The 19393-nt window shown below is 38.7% G+C and overlaps 1 protein-coding gene across 3 annotated transcripts in view; it reads right to left on the bottom strand.

Annotated features, from left to right (window-relative positions):
* Nucleotides 1–257: 257 nt before the first annotated feature.
* INPP5F (inositol polyphosphate-5-phosphatase F) overlaps nucleotides 258–19393 on the bottom strand; it is a 45765-nt gene continuing 26629 nt past the window's right edge. For 2 of the 3 annotated variants that reach the window (XM_037400151.1, XM_037400152.1), the window contains 14 exons: nucleotides 19070–19268; nucleotides 16551–16730; nucleotides 14945–15012; nucleotides 14381–14505; nucleotides 12951–13028; nucleotides 12095–12215; nucleotides 9946–10074; nucleotides 8330–8447; nucleotides 7576–7774; nucleotides 6513–6584; nucleotides 6346–6419; nucleotides 4978–5106; nucleotides 4151–4238; nucleotides 258–2926 (listed from right to left, as the gene is read on the bottom strand). In XM_037400151.1, coding sequence (XP_037256048.1) covers nucleotides 1792–2926; nucleotides 4151–4238; nucleotides 4978–5106; nucleotides 6346–6419; nucleotides 6513–6584; nucleotides 7576–7774; nucleotides 8330–8447; nucleotides 9946–10074; nucleotides 12095–12215; nucleotides 12951–13028; nucleotides 14381–14505; nucleotides 14945–15012; nucleotides 16551–16730; nucleotides 19070–19268 — 2715 coding nt within the window. In that variant the 3' untranslated portion in view covers nucleotides 258–1791. The other variant, XM_037400153.1, reaches the window with a different exon arrangement.

The raw sequence follows: 19393 nt of genomic DNA, 5'->3' as shown, positions 1-19393 counted from the left end.
AAGAGGTTGCCGAGAGGGATGATGGAGGCTCCAGTGTGGGCTACTCAGAAGCAACCTAGATGTGGTCTAGGACAACCAACTCCACGTGGCCCTGCCTGAGCCGGGGAGTGGACCAGACAGCCTCCAGCAGCCCCTTCCAACCTCAGCCCTCCTGAGGTTTCCAGAAGCAAGCAAGACACAACCCATCCATCTTGAAAACCTAAAACCCCGCAGCCCTGGAGTGCCTTATCCCGTAACGTCACAAGCCAAAAACCATCTTCTGATTCCACTTTTTTTATTAAAATACCTCATGTATATTGCTCACATTAAAATACAGCAGTAGTTGAATTTTAAATATAGCCACAAGTATAGACACTCAAAAAAACCAAACCCACATCACTTGAATAAAACAAATAAATAAGCCAAATTTGTTTATCAAAGTTCCAGCCCCTCAGGGTTAGATGATCATCACTTCAGACACACTAGAAGTCGTAAGACACTGTACTACCCTACCCATAGGACTATTTTCTCCAAACACCACGTGCAGCCTATCTACAGGACATGGACTAGAACACAGAGGCACTGGGTCTAGAACGGTGGTTATAGTTACAAACCACAGCATAGTAAGATCCTGCTTTACAGTAGCTTTTGGATAATCTATACTAGAATGGCATGGCAAGGCTTTTCTGGGAAAGAATAACTTAGATTTAATCTTTTGACACCTACAGATAAGGTTGGGGGGTTTTATGCAATTCCCAGCATGAGTGGATGCTTAGCCTTATCCTGCAAGTATGCAAAGCTGGAGTCGGTAATGAATTTGTTTTATTAGATGCTGACAACTATGCTCTAATGTAACACTGATTTTATGAAACAGGACACTTGCCTTCTGTTTTAGAAATTATTTGGACTTTTGCATCTGGACATTTAGAATATAGTTTTTTAAAAAAAATCATAGCACAGAAGGACACAGTGTCTGAAGGTCAGTATCTGACTTGTCTTTGTGTAAAGACAAAAAAAAAAATTAGAGCAAATGGCCACTGTTTGGGATTTGGAAAAAAAGACAAGTAGGAATAGCTTTATCATGGGCCAGGCAATTAGAGGACATTTTCTCCATTTCCCCTCACCTCAAAACAAGTGAGAAAAAACCCCAGAAACTAAATTTGCACTGCAGAGTTGTGGATATTTCAGATTGGAGCTATATGCTTTACCTTTAATGAAAGTGTCCCAGGATGTGTGGAAAGAGGAGGTCATCGAAAAGAAATCTTGACTTCTGGTTAATGTAACTGAATTCAACAAAAACACACCAATTCCCATTGTAGAGGCACAATTCATAGAAAGCCGCATCCAAAACTTCAATGAAAACAAGTAAAAATACTAGTCCAAAAATAAATAAAATGTAATTTACTGGTAAGTTATTTTGCTGGTGTAGTGCAAGGTAAGTAAGGTCACAGGAGTGCAGTATCACCTTTTTAGTATAAATACTTTCTACGTAAGTCAGAAGAGCTACAAAATTAGTCTTGAAAAATAACTGTGCAACACATTTAAGATAGACAGCATGCTTATTAAATCCCAGTGTCTAAGCTACCTGTTTAAGTATGATTTACCGTTCTTTTGTCTCAGCTGCCTGAGGGAATTCTGAAGCTTGGTCAGAACCAAATCCATTTGCATCTCTTGCTACCTGTAAACAATTTTATCTATATTATTGATCCCAGTATTCTGTAGCAGTTCATGCCACAGTAAGTCCCAATGTTGGGGTTTTTTTAGTATGGTATTAAAAAGCCACAACTAGAAGAACACTTCCTAAATTAGCAACTAGATTTGAATTATTCGTGTCTGGCATTGCGTAAACATTTCTTTCAGTTCTTTTTGTTTGATTTCATTTATAGCTTCTGGTTCTGCAGGGCTCTTCTGGACCTTTGCCACAGCAAAATTAATCCCTTGAGTCAATCCTGCTTGCGTGATGTTAGCAACTTGGACCATGGAACTGCGAATTTTAGCAAAAGGAGATACAGCTCTGCTGCTGCTACTGTCAGCTGGAGAAGGAGTCATGTGGAGTCCCGTCTCCAAGTTACCAGACACCGATCCTGGGCTTTTATAAGGTTTAGTGAAATCTGTCCCACCAACAGCTAAGAGCTGAGGATCTGGCTCAGAAGACTGTACGTCCAGCTTGGATGGCCTGGAAGGAATGTCTCCGATAGCTTCAGCCTTGGTTTCTGCCTTCTTAGATGGATTATTGCTGGCTTGATTTATTATGTGATGGGGCTCCTGAGAACCAGCCTCAGCCTCCAAAACATCTGACATCTTACTTTGAGCATCGTGCACAAACCTCTGGCAGTACACATCAATAGGTTTAGCAAATTCCATCTCCACGCTGTCAGCAGAAGGCATGGGTATGTCTTCACAGTCAGACTGGCTAGCCTGAGAGACATGGATCTCCGACGGAACGTGAATGCTGATGCTCATGTCAGTGCTGCTTATAGACTGGGAGCGACTGCCCAGCCGCGGAGCTGAGGCGATGATCCCACAGCTAGGCAGCACGTAGTCTGTCTGCCCTATGTTCTCTAGGGAGTCAGTTAGCTGGTTGTCCTCATCGGATTTGGAATTAGTCAGGAAGTCATCAGAGTGGAATGAATCATTATCTGATCCTTCTGTATCAGATTCAGTATGGACTTTAGGATCTACCACTGGATTCTCTAATGTTTCAAGGCTACTATCTGATTTCCAAAGATTCACTTTCAAATTTGGTTTTAAAAAATTGACTTTCACTTCAGGTTTGGTAAAGCTGCCTAACTTCCGAAGATTGCTAATGTTTACATTGGATTTGGTTTGTTTCACCTTTTGATTGAGAGATGAGAACTTGCTCAATAAATAATTTTTGCCTTGGGCCAGGGACCCTCTGTTCCGAGAACGAATGCCAATGATGTCTTCATGAGGTTTACTGCTCCTCCTGGAAGAAGAAAAAGTCTTTAGTGTACAAATCAAGGCAGTCTCATTTATAAACACCAAGTATTTACAGTCTTCCAGTCCACGTCCGTAATAGAGATGGACATTTTGGTTACCAACTTATCCCTTCCTGACATAATTGTACCCATGTAAGCTGATCAAATGCAAACCAACAAAACCAAAGGAGGGCTGATACGGAATGGTAGCCAAGCAAGAGGAAAAGCAAGCTTCTGCAGGCATTTTTAGTTTTTGATGAAACCAGATTTTAATTCTTTGTATTTGTAACCCTGACTTTGTGTATGCTGTACTCTGTAGCCAGATTTAGCAAATACTCAGTCTTCAGTACTGTGAAAAAGAGCAAGATTTCCTGCTACACTTCCTGCTCAACTGGGAAAAGAAACCAAAGTAGTCGCCCAATCAACAAATGCAGAAGCAAGTTACTGACGTACATGCCCTAGCAGTTTTCACTTGACCATTTACCACTGTGCCACACAACACATTTTCTAGTAGTTCATACAGTCTGAATCGTAAAGGGTCCAAAATAATGCAGAGATTACACTTGAACTGGTTAAACATGCTAAGCTTCAGCTAGCCATCCTCTTTCTTTCTACTCCAGAGTCCACACCTCACCAGTATTTGTAGATAAAGGTTACTTCTGTTTAATTTAGGCAACTGATTTAGAGAAAGCTACCTAAGAAAGTCTATTGAGTATTTTTAATTATCAGTTATGCTTCCCCGTGCCCCCTTCTCTTAATGGGCTTGCAAAACAAAGACTTCTGTGCCATTCTGACTGACACTTTGGAGTTTATAAGTTTAACTTCAGCCATTTCTTCACACAAGACCCGTAACATTATCTGGATCTGTTAACCACTCAGCTGCAGTGGAATCCACACCAGATTGTCACTGGGTTGCCTTCTTACTACGGCAGCAGAGATCAAGTTCAGATAGGAAAAAATTTAATTTGACAAACTAATAAACCAACTGATTTGCAGTATGTTATTACATTTGGTAGTGCATATTGACCATAAGCACACATATAAAATAGTATTCTTGCTTATACTTTTAGTTAAGTACCTGCAGACAATTACTGGAAGCCGCATACAGACAGATTAACTCCTAGCACAGCAGCTAGATACAGACATCACATATGACTGTTAGCATGTACTGTCAGCCGCTGACAGGACTGAAAAAGTGGGATACAGAGGGTTCACATCATTTAAGCACTCACCTCTCCAGCTTCTTCTCAATAATGGGCACATCTAATCCCATTGCTTGCTTTGTGATTCTCAGCATTTCTGCAATGCACTGAAGAGTGTCTGAAATGCAAGTAGCAGCCTATCAGACCCTTAAAAAAAAACCTTGAAGTCCCACATTCCAAAATCTACAAAGAAATTAGTCTAATTTTAACATATGTAAGTCTGTTTGGTTTTGTAGGTTGCCTTTTTTTTTTCCTTTCACCCTACAGAATAGCTGCACCCTACAAGTTGCAATTCTGACTTAAAGCTTAAATAATAGTTTCCTTAAGCCTTAACCTCCAGGTGTAAGTGAATCACTGCCATGGTACATCATTTGTGTAAGGAAGAGAAGCGATTATTATTTATTCTAATACTTTTTAACAGAACTCAGTGCTCCAGGTAAGAAGTGATGTTTTCCCCTTATTAGTGCTCATTTAATTTCATTAAACAACAAGCAAGACCATCTCTAGACATTGATTTCATGAAATAAATGAATTATCTTCCACTCTTTAGGAACTAATTTTAAGTTCATTTTATCAGGTTTTGGAGCAGTAAAGATCCGAACATGGACACGCCTCAATTCTAGAGAGACATGCTGCTTTAAAGCCATATCAAACTTATTTTACTTTGCATTAAAACAGTAACATTCTAGTGTTCAAACAGGAAGCCACACAGGGGTTTTGTTGGTTCCTCACCCCACGCAACTGACTATATTAGAACTTACTGTTCTTCCAAAGTTATTTAAGAGCAATGGGAAAAGTAAACACTGGTATACTGAATATACTTTTTTACGTATACAACTTCTACATATGAAACAAACCTTTTCCATCTTCTTCTGGGTTGCGTACCACAGCTCTAAGAGTGTGAAAATATCCACTCGTTTCTTTGTATTTATAATGCAGCCTCATGCAAGAGAACTTCGGTTTGCCAAAGAGAGTGGGCTCAGGCCCTGGGAAATAAACCAGATTAAAAGGCTTCCTTAACCAAAACCCAAAAGAGATGGCACCAAAACCTGTGCCTAAACATAAGTGTTGACAGTCTTTCAGCCTAAAAAGCTTCATGTTTTCTTTAGAGTAGGCTAGACATTGTAAATTATTGTCCCAGTAACTAAACAATCAATTACTTTCAAAAAGCAATCAGACTCACTGTTTATGTCTATTATAATCCATCTGTTTATTACAGATCACCCTTTCAAACAGAAGAGGAAGAACTCTCCACCTGTTACACCCTGTGGTTTAAGGTATGTTCCTGCAAGGTTTAAAGTGAAAGCAAGTATTTTTACCAAGATTTAGACAAAGTACTTCAACTCTCCAATGCCCCGCATCATATCTATATCATTAAATGAGAGTGTTGGGTTTTATAAGGCATTTGGTCTAGATGTTTCAACTATATTCTGTCCATCAGGATATATTATGCATCTCCACCATACACAAGTGGGAGAGACCTTTCCACTGAACTCTTAGAAATTGCACAGGCACAGCAGAAGTTACAGTAAGGAGACTGTGAAATCACTATGCGTTGTGTAATGGAGGATTAAACTATTGGAGAGCGCACACACTGAGGGCCACAAAAATTCCCCTTCTCTCCAACTGGAACACCTTTTTCATCTGTAAAATTAAGGCTGTAATATCTTCAGCACTTTCAGTGGAAAATGCTGGATTTATCCTGCAGATCTTACATTCCTTAGTCAACAAGTAAGTTGAAATAACATAACAAGGTTATTTCATAATTGCATGTTTAACAGACCTTGAGAAGGAAGTTTTAAAAAGTTACAAAACAGATTTAAAGTACAATTCAGAACCAGCTGCTGTATTTTCAAAGAAAAAATGCATAAACCTATGATTCATCATAAACGTTGATCAAATTGTTATTGACATTTGATAAGCAATGCAATTTATTTTGATGAATCCATGGGGGGGTTTTAAGCCTGAAAGAGGGAAAGAGGGAAAATTTAGTGATCAAAGTTTCTATTTCAAGCAGTAGCAAAAGACAGGTATATGAGACCCCAGACTCAACTCTGGCATCCATTATCAGCAAGAAAAAGCACATTTCTGGCTATGGCGGGCTGCACAGGACATATGCAACACACTGAGGCTCGCTGTTTCAATATATTTGTAGGATGCTTTGATAAGCGCTCAAGCTATTGTTAAAAGCGTTCAAGAAAGATATATGGTGACTACATTCTTACCTATTTCTATTTTTTCCAGAGCTTCAAGGCTTAACCTTTGGTACTGATTCACCTTGTCGATTTCATCGTCATAACTACAAAAGAATCAAAATTTAATGCTTCCTAGTAATCTGAAATAAAGCTACTTAGAATTAAACCACACATAGTAAGAGAAAGTGGTAACTTACTAGGCCACGTAGTAGGCACAATTAGAGAGCAACAGCAGAACATCCACGTCCTTATGAGTGGCATCAATGAGACTAAGGAAGGGAAAGAAGAATTAATACAGGGGAGAAGGTTTTACCTGCACAGCTTTAACCCATCCCCAAGGTATTTTAGGAACCCTCTTAAAAGTGAAGGCACATTACAGTATGTCATCACCCGTGATGCTGCTACTTTTTCACAGCCACTGAAAAACCCAGTTAGGCGAGACACTTCACAAGCCAAAATGTGATGTGTCATTAGGCTTACCATAAAGTAAGGGGATCCACATAAGCAACACTCTCTCTCAAACCTGGAGTCTAACAGCTCAAATAGGTCAGCAGCAGGTCAAAAAATAAATAGGAAACCCACAAGCTATTAAAAATGCTAAATGGAAAAATGTCTCCGACTCAATCGAGGTGATGAATCTGTGCTTTGAGTAACTATCATAACATCCTGCTTTGCTATTTTTAAGTGCTGAAGTTCAACGTTCAGTAGATCTAACCACTTTTTCTTTTACAAGTTCGTGAACTTTGAACTTGACAAGGAGATTTATCAGTGAAGTTAGAGCTTATGCTCACTACTTCTCATGAAGAAAAATCTAGGCTTTTCTACTACTGACTCATTACACAAGATTTTAACCCGATAGAGATGGCTTTGAAGTCAAGTTGTACTTTCCCTACAAAGCAATAAGGAACAACAGCTCCTCAAACAGCACCTTCTAGAACTAAGGGCAGCTGGAAGTGCTTGTCAGGGTGCCAGCCACATTTTGGCAATATTAACTGAATGCACGCCTTTCCAGATGGTATCGCAAAGGTAACTCCAGCATGCACCGCTCTTATGGCACTCTGGGAAAAGCGCACGTTTAGAGAACCTTTGCTTTTACAGTTAGAAGTATTCAACCCCGTCAAGGACTCTTGTCACTGTACAAAACTCTCCACTTGTATTCTGTTAACACATCAGCTATCAAAATCATTTAACAACAGTAGTGATTAACAGATGAGATGTGTTATAGTAGCAGCTGATCAATCATGAGTTTATTCAACAAACCTTGGATCACAGTCAATAAGGGCCCATCCTCCATGGAATTTTTCATCATCTGGTAAGAGCAGTTTCATGTAGCTCTGCAACAGCTGGCTGATCAGTTCCTGATGGCTCCTGATGTTCTCCTTGTGCAGGGCTTCATGCTCTTTCTCTTTTGTAAATATGGAGTAAAGATCCTCTGTTACAGGGATACCCTGCATCAAATCTAAATAAAACCCACAAAATACCAAACAAGAAACCAACAGTTAGAAGTGATATACAGCAATAGTCCGATTACTTTGTAAATGTCTTCCAGATGTTTCATATATGGACTCTTGAAAAACAGTTATTCTTTCTGAACAGTGTTGTGCAAAACTGAAGACTCAGTAGGTATAATACTATTTTCTCCTAGTGAAAAGCAAGAGTTAACTCACCATTTTAAAAAACATTTGCTACATAAATTTAACTTTGTCTAAGAGAGATGTCACAAAACAGTTGATGCTAAAATGAAGTTAGGAGCAAATTCTACAGGGAGTTATACTGCAGTTAATCTCCCTGAATTCAGTGTTGTTTCATCTCCAAATGGAGAACGACCATTTCATATGGCGTCCACTACATTGACATGAACATTATATACATACTCAAGGTGCTTCTAAGCTTCGGGGGGGGGGGGTGGGGGGGTGGGGGTGTTGGGGAATAAATAAAATCAGTCAGAAAGATGAAGATTTTAATAAACTTTTCTAAATACCATAGTTCAGGTTAGTTGAAATCCTATTCTTACCTATGACTGCTTGCCTATAAGCATCCCTGAAACGATTCAAGTAGTATCTGTTGGCAGAATTAACTCCATCCTTCATTACTCCCGCCAGCTTTCTTTCACCAGTCCTTGTGAAGTCACCCTGTTACACAGAACATGCAAATCATGCACATATGCAACTTTGCAGTCTCAGCTCAAAAGCTTTGGCGTTCTGAAATTCAGAACTGAATAGATGGCAACTCAGAAATTACGTTCAAGTAACTGTTTCATATAGAAGCTGGATTTTCAGAGAGCATCTACTTCTCATGGCATTGTTTGACTGTGCCGAGAACCTTGTGGTTTTGACAGACATACGTTTCTATATGAATTCCTGATGGAAAACATTAATCTGGACATACATGCCAGCTAACATTAAAGCAGAACTTTCAAGACATCAATCACTGTGATGCTTGTACACCTCAAAAAATCCCCTCATTTTTTGGATGTTTATGTAAAAGGAACACTACTGGAACAATGGCGAAGACTGCAGCTTACTAAGAAGTGGTTTTCATATTCTCTGCTTCTGCTACCAAAACAAGAACAACATAGTGAATGAAAATAGTACATAGCTTCCCAAGCTCAGAAGCAAAAGGAAGTTTCTAGGCCACAGAAGGCTTCGAATTTGAATAAAAGCAGTTTTCATAGTTATATTTCACTAGAGGATTCTGTTTTCAGAGACTGTCAGAACATTGGCACAGAGCACTCTTAAAAGCCATGCCAACTACTATGAAGAATATTTCAAGTGTGTTTCACTTTCAAGTTAAGAGAGTGATTGCCATCCAACTGAAAAGAAGTTTAATCCATGAACCTCAACAGCGAGTAGAGAAATCTTCAAGCAGAAGAGCTGAAAATTTAGATGTATAAGTGAGCCTGTGCTTCAGATTTAAAGTTAAAACATTCACTATCAATACAAGTATGTCAGATATTTTATTTTTAAAAAATAATAATGTAAAAGGCTAATCTAAGTTCAGCAGAGAGATTTGAAAAAAAAAGATTAAAATGTTCAGCATTTTCATTGTAAAGGTTTTTCCAATGCCAAATACCAGGAATACTAAAAATTGTCTCACCAGTGATTATATACACACAGAAAGTAGCTCAAATTCTCTAACTTTTCAAAGCAGCAGGAGTAAGGAGTTTCATGACTGATGTCTGACCTTGGTAGACAGACTGCATTACAACTAATTAAGAGTCTTTACAAAATTAACTAAATATCACCCTGTTACCTACATAATGTGATCTTCAGTCCTTCAGAGTATCTTTTGGAAGTACTGTAACTGCTTAAAAGTACTATAACCATGCTTAAATTTACACAGAAGTAATGCTTGATACAGATCTTAAACCCTTTGCTCAGCCACGCTTCCTATCTAGATGCAAAACTAACAGAATTAAGTTAAAATACAGCCAGCACTGCCACAGGACACCGGGACACTCAAGCCAAGTGTGATACAAAATATTCTTCTGTTAAAAGGCCTGGTACATCTTCAGGACAAAAACATGCAGAATATTGGGGTAACTTACATATACAGGAGTTCTCCATTGGACATCAAACCTGAAACATAAAATACTGCTCATCACCAGAACAGATAACGCTCTACCTTTACCTTTAAGGCTGCTGTGCCCGCGTACTGCCGGCTTATGGCATCTCCGTTGTTCGCCCATATTATCTGGTAGATTCTATTGCATTTTACTGGCAAAGGCTGTTCTGGTGGCATCACACCCAGTTTTTTCAGCTGGAATTTGACATACACATTAACATAAGGGTCAAGGTAAAAATCATTCTCGGCATCAGAGCTTGATAAAGAAAATGGGAACACTTGCCAAGCATTTAATTAAGTTTTATATGATCTGAAAGAGGAACCCATTCTGATATTTTGACAGTTTAAATTGTTAGCAATGAATCATTGATTTGTTAAACATCATATCACTGGATGCAGCAGTAATACATTAATTATGGATGTAGGAGCCAATCTTCACAAAAAATTAGCTACAGGAAAACAAAGTACCTGAAGTATTGGATGTGTTTCCATTTTCTATAGAGAAATATCAAGAGAACAGACATCACAAAACTTTAACAGGGATAAAAAAGTTAGTATCTTTCATTGCAAAGGCATTTGTGATGTCATAGTTCCGAAAATAAAAAAATGGAATCTCTTACTAGTTACAAGAAAAGCACACCAGATACTTAATCTTTTGTTTCTAGACAGAAGTGCCATCTTCAAACTTTCTCCTCTGCCAAAATAAAACCTTAAAACAACTTCATGTGTTGTGTTTATTATTAATGCTTGTACATTTTGGACAGTTACTGTTTAACACTGATACTGAAAGTAAGATATCTTACTCTTCAGAACAAGTTGTACTTGAAGTTTTCCCAAGATAAGGCTTGGTTACAATACAAACTTTAGTGGTTTTACATACCAACTAAATTGATAAAGCAGCTCATACATAACACTGCAGTGCAGTCACTAAATGTTAGGCCAACTGCAGAGATAATTTAGACTAAATCACAGGCAAAACTCAACTTACTACCAATAAAAAAAATGCGCAAGCACTCTTTGTAATTTAGATGAAAATTGATACAAGTCTGTACATTGACTTTGAAAGCTCTATCAAGTTTCCAGCTGAGAGAAGTTCTATTGTTCCAAGGAAGTGCAAAGGTAAGGTACATGTAACTCCGACTTCTAATTTATGTCATGTACCTTGCAATGCTTAGGGCACTTCTCAGTTATGGATTGATTCCAAAGTACTTCAGCTATAGTATGAGAATGATCTAGCACACCACAGGCTAGTACTAGAGCAATGACTACTCAAGTCCTCTTCACAAAAGTCTAACTCTTGATTTTGAGAGGTTACCCTTGAACTCAGAGTTAATATATCTGGAAATCCTGTTTTAAAATAACAGCTGTGGGATTCCTGGTCTCACACCTCATCCCCAATACTCTTATAGTATGTCAGGAGTTCGTAAAAGCAGGTGACAAAGAGGAACTGCCAGATACAACCGTTAGAGCCATTCATTCTTCATCCTAATGAAGGACCCACACCATCCTTCATTCTAAACATAAACAGGTTTGCTCGTTTTGGGCTGGGCTGTAGCTGAAGCTTCAAAGTTTCAGTGACAGTACTATTAAGTATTCACAGGAGAAGACTATCATCACTGAGCTTCTACATCAAAAAACAAATGGGGGTCAGGGCAAAGAGGAGAAAGACTAAAGGAAGGTCTCTCAGTCTGCTTGGAAATTCCTTCTCTATACAGGGAAAACTATTCCAGAGCGTAGTAGTCACAGCCATCTGGGATATTTACATCGTGATTTAATTACTCCTCTCACACAGAGGAGACAACTAACCTACCTACCCCACTGCACCACAGAATTTCACTTCAAAGTGGCTAAAACAGCATCCAACTTCTAGTTAGAATTTAGTCCTTTAACATCTCATTCCGCGGAGGGATTTGGGGGCTGGGATGTATTTTTAAGCTCTGTATTAATGCGTAACTTAAAATTACTAAATCAGAACAAGAGAATCCTCTCCAAGATGTGGACAGTGATTTCCTCTCTGCAGGAGGACACTAGGCATCACTGTTTCAGAACAACTTCATGTTATTTTAATTGTACATATTACTTTCAGCTTCAGAGCTCTCCAAGCAGTTTGCAAAGACTTTTCAGCAGAGATTAAGATTAGCATTTTTCAAACACGCAGATTACAATTAAGTTCTGAGGTATTCAGTACTTGAAAAAGTATGTTAGTTATACATGCCTGCTGTTCCATGACCACTCTTGCTATAGCAGCCTGCACGACGTTGGTACGATCCAGACAGTCCATGCAGTTAACTCGAAAAATGCCTTCCTGTTTACAAATCACACCAGCTTGGTCAACCCTTTCAACAGAAAAAGAGAGCAAAAGCATACTGAGACACTTGCCACCCAGTGTAATTTATCAGTTTCTACAAACAGTAGAAAACTTCAGCATGGAGTTGCACTCATCACCCCAGCCACATCCCACTCCGAATTAACAACTCTTGTTCCCACCCATCCTCCTCTTCAGGCCAGATACCCAACATACACCTTATCGGGGCCGTAAACTTGGTATGTAATCAGATGTTGAATCAAATTCAAACATACTAATAATGAGCTTTCAGGAGAAAAGGCATGAGTTTCAGAAACATACAATCTAACAACAGCAACATCTCACTCACAAAACACATTGGAAAATATACAGTAATTGATTGAAGACTGCAGCCATACTTATTACCACAATGCATTAACTTTAATCAGTACAAACTAAAGTTCAAGCATGCCTACTGTTTCCAGTAGCAAGGCTGGCATTCTAGGGTTTGTGGGTCAAACACAGCGTGTTTCACATTAAATATAAAAAACCCTAGAAGTGTTAAATGCAGTAAGCCTCAGGCAGAAAACAGTGTTTCAGAATTTTTGCTGCTACGTGTGTAGAACACCAATACCTCAGAACACAAAAACTCAGGATGCACAAGGTGGGCATCAAGAGAGGAACACAAAATGTATCAGTTAGTTATGACAAAAATCAAGGCCTCTGAATATGTAGTTTCATTTTCTATAAACATTTCATACTAGTCTAAAAACAGTTAACTACCTACCAGCACCACTTCATGTCAAGAATAATATCATGAATGGCATCAGTCAGCGTTTGAACATTTTCGAACTTCATTCCTCGGCTAAAATACAGAATTTCACAGGAGTCAGTTTGAACCAGAGTGGTTATTTTTCTTAATTATTTTGTATTATTTGCAATGCTAACAAAGATAGTATTTTGACTGAGTGGGAGAGATTCTCTCCTGTGATAAACTTTAAAATCGCAGCCAATATTCAGAAATATTTTACAATACCATTCGATATCCAAATCCAAGGCAAGAGATTGAGATCTTTAAATTCTGAGGAATCTGCATTCTTGAATGCTGCCTCCATAAGGAAGAACAAGTGTGCAGTCATTCAGGCATGTGTAACCATTCTGTTCTTATTTTAGACAGACTCAACAAAAGTGGTCACTATAGATTTGAAATCAGGGTGGCCTACCCGGCTTTACCCGCAATTCTACAGAAAAACCACTTACAGATACATCATCCCCTCCTCCCCCCACCACACCAGTTCGTTTTCAGTATTGCTATCTATTCACTCATGCTCACAGTACAAAAAGGAACAGTCCTGGCCACTACACCAGTTCTTGGGAGAAAAGCAAACAAGCAAAACCAAAAGCTCGTTTAAATAAAAGAGTCTGTATGAAATCAGTTCAGGATAACAGTCCTACAGAAAGAAATCTCAAAGGTCATTACAATTCTGAAGGGGTTTTCCCTCCTCCCTCCCCCTCTCAGAGAGTATCTACTGATGACATAGTTATTCAGTCTGTAATGCTTTCCCAGGCCAGATGCAATCCCTAAGATTAAGTTAGGAAATTAAGATTAATACAGTTCTTAGAGCCCCATAATTGTACACAAATGCAGTCTGCTTGACAGAAGCATGAGAAATACATGCCTGTGTATGCTTGGGCATGTGAACACTGCCCTCAACTACGCCAACAGAGTGCAGTCATGAAAACAGCAACTATTTATACTGGATTAAAATAAAATCCAGTGTATTTTATAATGGAAAAACAGCATCAGGGTCCTGAAAGAATCCATTGTATGTTTATAGAAACAAGCAAGGGAAACAGAGGAACAGCTTGCTGTAAAGAATTAAAGAGGAAAGCTACACAGCCTGAGAAGCAGGTCAGCCACAGCTTTACATTCATAGCATGTTTAAGGAAACTTGCTTAAAATGCATAACAACTTCTAAGCTTTGCCTAATAAATAACTGCATATTTAACAAGTCAGGGACACAAGATCAACAAGCTGCAGTGCTTGGTTACCCAAACTCGAACTTTTATAGCACGTTAGTTCACAAACTATATTCTTCCTATTCAAAAGAATAGTGTTTCATGCAGAAGTAAAATAATAATGGCTCTTCTCCTTCCTTCTACTCTCCTTTCATGCTAGTAAAGATGCAAAGTGACACTTTTGAAAAGGGTTCTTACCAGTGCTCATGGAAGTCAAACGAAACGTAAGTCAGATTTGCATTGTTGTACAAAAGAACTTGTTTAAGGTAAGCATCTCCAATAATTTTCTCTCTGCCCGTCTGATCCACCAGATTAATAATAACCTGTTAAAAAATTTAATTAATACTTGTCACCTGCTACACAACTTCCTTAGATACATACCATGGAATGACAAATAGCTCAAGAGTTAAAAGATTTGTAGGCAATCTTGCTGAAGTTACAATCTTTGCTAGATTATACCCAAGATCAAATAAGCTCCAGTAGTTGCATGCCTACCTGAATTTTAATTCAGAAGAGCTATGAATTTACAGAACAGGTACACAGAAGGGGGGCTTATAGAGATTTCTGTAAGTTATTGCTGTTTTTTAAGGGTTACTTACAGAGACACTTGAAAAACTTAAAGTTTTATTTACGTACCACCCCTCCAATTGCCAGTGAGCGTCTAGAAAACCACACGACATATCATCAACAAGAGAAACTAAAAACATGAATGTTCATCTCCTACATTTTCATAAAATAACTATTTTATCATGCAGCACTCACCTGCTTTTTGTAGTTTTTCAGCTGTTCTTCAAAATGTGCACGAAAACAAGACACAGTTTCACTTTCACCTACAAGTCAGAGCAGTGTTAGAAAAAGCCTGTTCAGCAACAAGTCCCGTTTGAAGTATGAATTATACCCAAAGCTGTACTCGAAAAAACCAAGATAGCTTCCCTTAAAGTACTTAGATACATAACACCACATTGTACAGAATTACTTTTGACGTTTTCATCAGTTCGCTCAACTTCAACACTGTTGTTCTACTACTATAGTGTACAGGAAGCACCACTGTTAAATTTTGCTTATATTTCGCTTTTATGCAGGGCAGATTGGACAAAAATTTAACATGCCTGTTTAATCCTCTCACATAGGCACCAAACATCTACATAAACACCTCTCCCAGAAAAGTGATTGTGTTTGTTTCACATCTTGTACTTCTACTTGCTTTTTCAGAAGAAACGTTTGCAAACTGCAAAAGGGGCACATGCAGGACAGCATGACACTAGAAGTGTTACTCATTTCTCCCAAAGGAGAAAACTACTTGTAACTAAAAACCAAAAACACCACCCAGTTGATTCAAGGCACTACTAATTCTTCAAAGTCTCAACTGCTACCTGCAAACCTATCAAGTTCAATCCAATTCCTCACTTTTTTTTTAAAAAAAAGCAAACTAAACCTATTGGAAAAGAATAAAAAAAGAAAAAAAGATATGAACGAATAAGAACTGCTCAGTTCTATAAACCGATGTCACAGCACAAGCTTCCAGTTGGAACCAATCAAGTGTTCCAAATACTGAGGGGGGGGGAGGGCAGGGGCAGGGATTGGGAGGTGTTTTATTCTGAGTTTCTTCACTTTATGATTTTATTTTGATTTTCATTTCCATGAGGTGGCAACAAATTATCTTTCTCCAGTAAACTCCAGGTTATTTGGTATAAAGTGTTTCTGAGAAAAGTCTCTCCTTTACAGTGGCAAACCTAGAGAAGATTCTGTCAACCTCTACCTTTTAATAAAGTACAGGTATGAATACATAATTCATACAAGCATTCAGGTTGGCCACAATATTCTCATTAGTATTCTTAAATGTTTTGGATTTTACATTATCTTTGAGTGGAAAATGAGGCAAATTTAGATCTGACAAAATCCACTAGATGGTACTGCATTTCAAAGACAAAAGCACACTACAAAACTGATGTTCTATGAAATGTTTGTTTCCCCACATTGAAATAGCAGTTCTTAATGCAGAAGGAACCTCAGCATAAGTTTACTTTGTGGACAAAGGTACGCATAAGACATGAATGTCTAAGCAGGTTCTCAAGAGAAAGCCAAGTTGCCTCCCTTCCCAACCCAGAAAACACTGCAACTAATAAGACTAGACGTAAAACAGATACTTCATTAAGTATTAAAATTCAAGATCTGTTGGAATTTACAATGGACGAGAAGTCAGAGCTCTGCATAGTGGCAATGAGAGCAGCAGTTAACTGGAATCAAGTCATTGTTGTCATTCCTGGCTTCTAGGAAGTGCCACTGAAAGACCAGTGCCAAAGCAACACTTCAACTAACCCATTTCTAAGGGAACTCCGATCTTCAGCTATTCCACTCAAATACTTACTCTTGTCCAGTCGGGGCCGTGGGTTATACCTATATCCAACTTGGCTCCAGAAAACAGGCACAGAGCCTCTTGTTTGTATAAATGAAAGAGTATGATTATGAACATGAATCAGTTGCTCCGTCTCAACATAATTTGCCACATTTCCATTTTTATCAACACCTCTTCGCTTATACCGCATTCCTAGGATGAATAAGAATGATCCATTCATATACAAGTATTAGTCTTAACAATTTCCACTATCATTTTTAACAAGTGTAACACAAGAGAGTTCTACTGTTGATCATGGATTTTTGGCTAAAATTCACTCCTATCCTAGTCTAATCCCCAAAAGTTGTGTTGACTGTATAGGTGAAGTTTACTTTTTGCTGTTCATGGTATGCCAGTACATTGGCAGGGCAAGGCAGTCTACTGGCACAATCAAGTCCCAGATATCTAGCCCACCCTAAAGGATACGTTGCTCCTGTTCTGTCCAGTTCAGCAGAAAGTTTAACTTTAGTGCTTGGTATTTTCCATTAACCTAAAGGCCACCTTTACTGACAGATGCTCCACTTGTCACAGTAACAGATCCCACAAGCAGCCCAAGAATATTTGCATGTCCCACAAAACAGAAGACTCCCCTCATCGCCCTCAACTTGTATAACTAATGCTCACATTAAGAACGGATACCGCTCTTCCGACAACAGTTTTTCGCCAAACCATCTCTGATCTGATCCTTACACAGAACTGGTGTTTGCATATCCTTTACTCAAGGGAGACTACACTGTTATTTCAGAAAGGATGCAGATGGCAGCAATAGATGGGGAAGAACTCAGTAAAGAGAGTTGGAAAAAGTTTCAAGGCCATGGTTTATAGCATAGAAATTCAGTTCCACAGAATCAGAACAACTCTGTTCCAAGTCCTGAAGTAACACGACCAAACTTTTAAACTGAACCTCAACTGTACTAGCTAAGGACTATGGGAGAGAAGGGAAGAGGTTAAAAATAAGGAAGTGAAAGGAATATAAAATACTTATCATGGGGACCTTTATAGGGTCACAAAAGGTCAAAGCAGTATTATGCCTTTAACCAGACAGGGGCTTTTAGACTAGTGCATCAGATAGCCTTTACTTATGTTGTGCCACCAGTAGTAGCTCTTATATCAAAACCCAAACCAAATCATTACATAAGAAACTTCAGCTTCCTTACTTTTGATACCTCAACTTCTGCAGACACTAGGCTTTTACTCTCTTAAGCTTAAGAGCAGCTGTCTTCCTTTATCTCATTATACCTTTCCCTAAGGTCTTGGGCATACTGATAATTTAGTGCAGGGGTTACTTTTTTTTTTAAATCACAAACAAGCTGCCTGACAAATAATCACTGTATCATACAGAGAAGTATCTTAGGCTTTCAAGTCAATGATTCCTCTGGGTTTGGGTTGTTGTTGGGTTTTTGGGGTTTTTTGAGGGGTTGTTTTTTTATTTCAGAAATGAAAACACTTCAAACTCTTGGCTAAAATTGTGTATTACAGAATGAATTGAAGAATAATTATAGGATTGTTTAAAATATTGCATCAGTTTACTAAAGCAATCTTTTTGTGTCAAGGGAGAAAGTTCTACACAGTGTATGTTCTGGACTAGCAAACCGATGAGTATAGTGTCATTAACAGTAAGAGAAAAATCACTGAGAGATTTGCCCTCCTATTCAGTTTCTGTATCGTTATAACAATTTAGTATAAGGCATACTGCAAGCTAGATACTACCCTGAAACCCTCAACTATGTGCTCAGAGGTGTTTTGACACAATTTTCCTGGGAAATTAATTAAGTGCATTGAAGTAAGCTGTGGTGCAAAGGCCAGTCCCACATCAGGGTAAACTCGCCAGTTCTTTTTCTTATTTTTTGGACATGTTCTGACTGTGTAGGAAAGGAGTTTGACATGGTGGAGAGTATCTTAAAAAGTCTGGTAGATTGAAAAGATTTACTAAATTGTAAAGTGATTCAACCTTTCTCTCTGTGCTCCTAAAGACAAGGAATAATTTGTTTGCCTTGCTACTACTAGAAGTCGTCAAATAAGGTGCAAGACCAAGGCATGACTCTTATTTCACACCTTGGCACTACATAAACATCTGGGACACAGGCACGCACACCCACGTGCCTTTTCAAGTTACTATTCAGCTGCTGTCAAAGCCCTCAAAGACTTCTGAAAATTTAACTCTCAGTCAGGGCTACTGAAACATATCAGGACAGCTGTACGCCAGGTCCTAATAAAGGTGTTCTTTGGAAAGATGGAACTTCACCTCCACACTGTGACCTCCAAAGATGCATTCAGTGCTCAGGAGGAAACTAGTAAAGCTCATTTAGTAACCACTCTAAGTAACAGCTGTCTAGTGCTGTACACACTACAGCCTTTTTTCCTCCTTTAAGGAGGAAAAACTTTGACAAGGGCTCACCATATGCTGCGCAACACAGCACCCAAATTTTATTTTCTGCATCCCTCTCCAGTGCTCAGGAACAATCCCAATACCTTGAAATAGATTTGCCTACCAGCTCTGTGCCGACTTCGGCGTGAAATAAGTGCCACCAGAAACGTTGGATGAATGTCATCTACACAAGTTGATTCCTGAGAAGGAGTTTCAGGACTGCTCTTATCGTCATCAGAAGATTCACTGTAGTTTACTACAAGTTCTTCAATTTGCACAAATCCTTGTATGATGGGTATAATCCAGAAGTCCACTTCAGCATTCTGAAGGTTACAAAAACCCAGTTACATTCCTGTTGGTTCTACATTACCTACAATTCCTTCTGCCATTTCTCATGTTTATAAATAGTTGCTTTGCACACTTATTCATGTTTTCAGACACTTTTGCT

The sequence above is a fragment of the Falco rusticolus genome, chromosome 9 (genome assembly GCF_015220075.1).
Source record: "Falco rusticolus isolate bFalRus1 chromosome 9, bFalRus1.pri, whole genome shotgun sequence".
Classification (NCBI taxonomy): Eukaryota; Metazoa; Chordata; class Aves; order Falconiformes; family Falconidae; genus Falco; species Falco rusticolus.
This window is presented reverse-complemented; position numbering and strand designations above follow the sequence as displayed.